At 47.9% G+C, this 4,569-nt stretch overlaps 1 protein-coding gene across 1 annotated transcript; it reads right to left on the bottom strand.

Moving 5' to 3' along the window:
• Positions 1-571: 571 nt before the first annotated feature.
• myca (MYC proto-oncogene, bHLH transcription factor a) lies at positions 572-3,232 on the bottom strand. The gene is made up of 3 exons (XM_083995864.1): positions 3,024-3,232; positions 1,973-2,672; positions 572-1,581 (listed from the first exon to the last, which is right to left on the bottom strand). Exons 2-3 carry the CDS (start codon positions 2,637-2,639, stop codon positions 947-949), a joined length of 1,302 nt encoding a protein of 433 aa, XP_083851990.1. The 5' UTR covers positions 2,640-2,672; positions 3,024-3,232; the 3' UTR covers positions 572-946.
• Between the last annotated feature and the right edge of the window lie 1,337 nt (positions 3,233-4,569).

Here is a 4,569-nt window from a genome sequence, read left to right as displayed (position 1 = left end):
TGTATGGGTTGTGTTTGTGCTCCAGCTGAAAGCAAAGACACGTCTCGGTTGAAGAGTTGAAGTCCCTCCTCTCTCTGTCCACAGAACAGATCCTGGAGCATTCTCGAGTTGAGGTTGTTTACTTTAGCATCAGTTATGATGAAATGCCTTCATTAACAAGCTAGGGTTAAAGAGCAACAGAAGCAGTTAACATGCTTGTAAAGTGGGGATCACATTCTGAGCTTAGCATATTTTAGTATATGTTAGTATGTTGTGCACAGGGAATGCTCAAAATCCCATCATCAGGTGAGGATTAGTTCATTTAGCCCCTAAAGCGCTTCCTATTCTGCCCCTAGCAGTCAGTGGGAGACACTAGTTTTCATCGGAGCATCATTAAACATAAACATGAGCTCATGTCAGAGTCAAAATAGGACTCATTATGTAATGAATTAGTCTCCTGTCTGTGTTGTTGAACCCATGCCCCAGCACCAACATGTACCCCCAGCCCATATTATTCATGTCTACTCATAGTGACAGCTGTGATGGAAGGTGTGAGTGTTTTGCATTGCAAGAACAAGGACACAAATTCAAGAAGAAACATTTTTTTATATTTCAAAAAGAATCTATGAACATAATGGAAAAAACCAAACACTGGGTCTGAACAACCAGACAATTGAGATCCAAAAATACATTTTCTTAGGAAATATTAATTATATACAAAACATAAAAATTTATATTTTAGTTTGGGAACCCAACGGGATAGCCCAATTTTTAATATTTTATTAATAAAAATAAACTTTTAAATATTTAATCCACCCATAACTTCTATTGAGGCAGTTTTAACATTGAAATCAAACAAGATTCCAAACAACTTAATCCGTTTTGCATTTGCATGCACAACAACTGTACACCCTAAGTCTTGAACTTGCATAAAAAACAAAAGGCCAAAAAAGTCTTGTTTCAAACTTTAAGCACGAGAACCCTGCAGCAGCGCGAGTCTCTGCTTTAAAAGTTCGCTTTTCCTCCTCAGCTGCTCTTTGACTGAGAGGAGTCTCTGTTCGTCCGTCTGCATGCTGTAGATGCACTCTGTAGCCTTCTTCAGGATCACCACTTTGGCTGCCTTCTCGTTGTTGGCCACTTCGGGGATCTCGTCCCGCAGGGCGAAGAAGCTCAACTTGAGCTCGTTCCTCCTCTGGCGCTCCAATACATTATGAGTCCTTCTTTTGTCATAGTCCTCCGTGTCCGACGTCCGGGGGCTCAAACACTTGCGGTTGCTGCTGATCTGCTTGAGGACCCTGCTGTGGCCGCCTCCACCTCCGCTGCTGCTGCTGCTGCTCTCCAGCTTCAGCCTCTTGACAGCCGGCTGCTCGTGCTGCCTCGTGGATGGATGGGCGGCATAATTATGCTGGTGGGTGGAGACGTGGCACCTCTTCAGCACGAGTGGGCTGGGGTGCCTGGTCTCCAGCGGGCTGGGGTCGCACCGCTTCACCGCATGCCTCTTCTCCACCGTGACCACATCGATCTCCTCCTCTTCCTCCTGGTCCTCCTCCTCCTCCTCCTCCTCCTCCTCCTCCTCCTCATCTTCATCTCCATCCTCATCTTCTGTAACAGCAAAAAAAAAACAACAACAGTCACACTCTGCTCCATCATCAAAGCTGTAATCATTGACTTTAAATGCAGTGGCACAGTTAGTGATGCAGGGGGTACAATCTCTGCAGCCCACTCCCCACTCCCCTTCCACATCAGTTGATTGCTGAACATGCAGCCACAGACTAAAGCCAATCCAACAACATGACATGTCTGCATGTCTATACCGCCCTGCTGGAAACCCAACTGCTAATCACAGGAATTAAAACATCAACTGCTCCCTCTAATTATCACAACATTGGCTGCCATGGAGCTCCATTGGATGCACAACCCTCCACACTCTTCAGAGAGAGGAGATACAGTATATTCCATAATTGCATGGACCGGTGCGTGGATCACAACTCACCTGAGTCACTACAACTGCTGCTGCCGCTGTTTGGTGGCGTGTCCAGCCTCAAATCCTTACTAGGCGGCGTCCCCACGCTCTGTTTGGGCGTCTCTGCAATGGGATACGGGAAAACCACCGATGGATCAATGCACTCCGACGCGGCTGTGCTGAGGTCTTGCAGGTAGCTGCTGTTCATCCTCCACGGCGTAGCACCGGCGGGCTCCGAGCTGTCAACGGCCGCCGACGACGACGATGACGACGACGACTCTTTCCTGGCGGCGTGCAGGGAGGCGAGCCTCTCGGAGACCACCTTCTCCAGCTTGGCCGCCGCGGAGAAGCCGCTCCACATGCAGTCCTGGATGATGATAGACTTGAGGAAGGTCTGGGAGTAGTCGGCGTCGCAGATGATGCTCTGGTTGACCACATCGTCGCCCAGGAACTCGGTCACCATCTCCAGCTGATCCGCCGTGGAGGGGAAGAGGCTTGACAGGGACGGCCGGCGGCTCGGGGAGAGGGGAGGGGTCGGCAGCAGTTCAAATTTCTTCCAGATGTCCTCGCTCGGTGCCGGAGGCTGAAGCTGCTGAGGGTAGAAATCCTCCTCCTCGTTGTCATAGTAGAAATACGGTTGCAGAGAGTCGTAGTCGTAGTCATAGTTTTTACTCGCTAAACTTGAATTCAGCGGCATGTTGTGTCCGGCGTGTGTGTCCGTATAGCGGAGCTGCGTGGAAGAGGAGAGAGCGATTAGTGGGTGTTGTTTGTAGAGGTCTGCAGGTTCAAAACAGACAGCGGCTACTTGGCACAGATCCTGTCTGCAGCATTAAGTGTAAGCAACATCACATGGTCATCACTCCAAAACATCGAGTCTGTGTGCACGCTTTGCATGCATGCACCAGCTCTGCAGCAGCAGGTGCCTCACTGGGGAAGCTGCTGGTGAATTACACGCAAGATGGAGATTTAAAAAAGAAAAGAAAAGAAAGAAACCTACATTCTCGCAACTATTATAAATATATTTACTAAACTGCTGTGGAAATGTGACGTGTTCGCTCCACAAACCCACCCCCTGTCTTACCTTGTAGACTTAAAACTGGCGGCCAAAGAAGACGAAGGGGAAACGACCCAAAATGCGCGAAAAAGAGCAGGAAAGTTATTCCAGTGCGAAAGTAACATTAAATCCTTGAGCTGCGGTGTCTGTGAGGCTGCTGGGGGACCGTGCATGTAGAGTTGAGCGGCTGCACCAGCGACCCGATGAGGACGATGCGAAGTCTGTCATGTGCAGCGTGAGAATCACAGCTGAGAGCTCCGCTCAGCAATAAAAACCCGCCGCAGTACTCCGCCCCCCCGCGCCCTCCTCCACCATATCCTTCCGCTAATTTTCGCGCGAAACAACTCGCCGGGCCTAGAAACACACCCCGAAATGAACCCCCGCTTTTGTCAGCGAGAAAAACACCCGCACCCCACGTCGATCAACGTACACGTGAGGACGTGCATTCACATGGATACTCGGTCACAAACCGCTTTATTTCTGTCCTAAACGCTGGGGTCTATTTTCTCTGGGAGTGGGAGGGGTTATACCGTAGTAGAGTAGCTGCCATTGACTGGAGAGTGGTGAAAAACACTAACGTAAGTAGTAGTGACAGATAATTGGGTTGTGTTATTTTACTACTTTCCCGCCGAATAGAAAGATAAACAAACTAAAGTTGACGCCAAAACGGTTCAGTCTGACACTCTTGAGACAGTTAATGCATCAATCGAAATTGCAATCAAAAACTGTATAAATTTACATCTGTTTTTTTTTATTTATTTTATTAATTTATTTTTTTTCAATTTAAACCACCATCTCTGTGTTTATTCTAAATTGTGAGTCATTCTGCAGAAACTGCACAGGTTGCCAGGTTTGCACAATTTGTGTTAAACTAATGAAAGGCTCACAGGTGCAGCAGTTTACCTCAATCTGTCCACAGGGTCTGACAGCTCTGTATTGGCTGAAACAGGTGATTTCAACAAGCACACACACACACACACACACACACACACACACACACACACACACACACACACACACACACACACACACACACACACACTACAGTGTGTAGCCTACTACACACTGTGTAGTCCTAGTGTGTAATGTAATCGAGCCAGAAGTTGACCTGCACAAAAGAAACAGTCGAGCACTTGGTGCATGTAAGATGCAGCCTGGGTTGGAGCCTGGACAGATTGGCACCAATTAACTACAGGAAGGAAGCAATTAAAGGAATCAGATGGTACCGCAGTTTTTAGATGGAGTTATAGCTCCTCTGCTGGAGCAGGGAGGGGGCAGGTGATAGAGCGGGCTTAGGGCGCCCTCTGCTGGAGGAGAAAGGAGGGGTAGAGAACAACTGGGTGATGCAGGGTCACACTCACATCATGAAGGTGAACATACACCAAAAAGAAAAACAAACAAAAAAGAAAAAAAACATGAAGTGAGAGATAATTAACTGAAATTACACCGAAGTTGCAAGAGGCTTGAAGTGGCTCAGTGTGACATCACGGTGCTGTGCTGTGCAGTGGGTTAGTGGAGCTGTTTATTGGGGTTACTGGGTCACTTCATTAAAACATAGTTCTGGAGAAGCATT

This window comes from Trachurus trachurus, assembly GCF_905171665.1.
Source record: "Trachurus trachurus genome assembly, chromosome: 20".
Lineage (NCBI taxonomy): Eukaryota > Metazoa > Chordata > Actinopteri > Carangiformes > Carangidae > Trachurus > Trachurus trachurus.
This window is presented reverse-complemented; position numbering and strand designations above follow the sequence as displayed.

Coding starts and splice junctions, on each gene's coding strand:
- myca (XM_083995864.1), bottom strand. CDS start 2,639: ATGCCGCTGAATTCAAGTTTAGCGAGTAAAAACTATGACTACGACTAC. Junction 1,582..1,972: donor CAGCAGTTGTAGTGACTCAG/GTGAGTTGTGAT, acceptor TTGCTGTTACAG/AAGATGAGGATGGAGATGAA.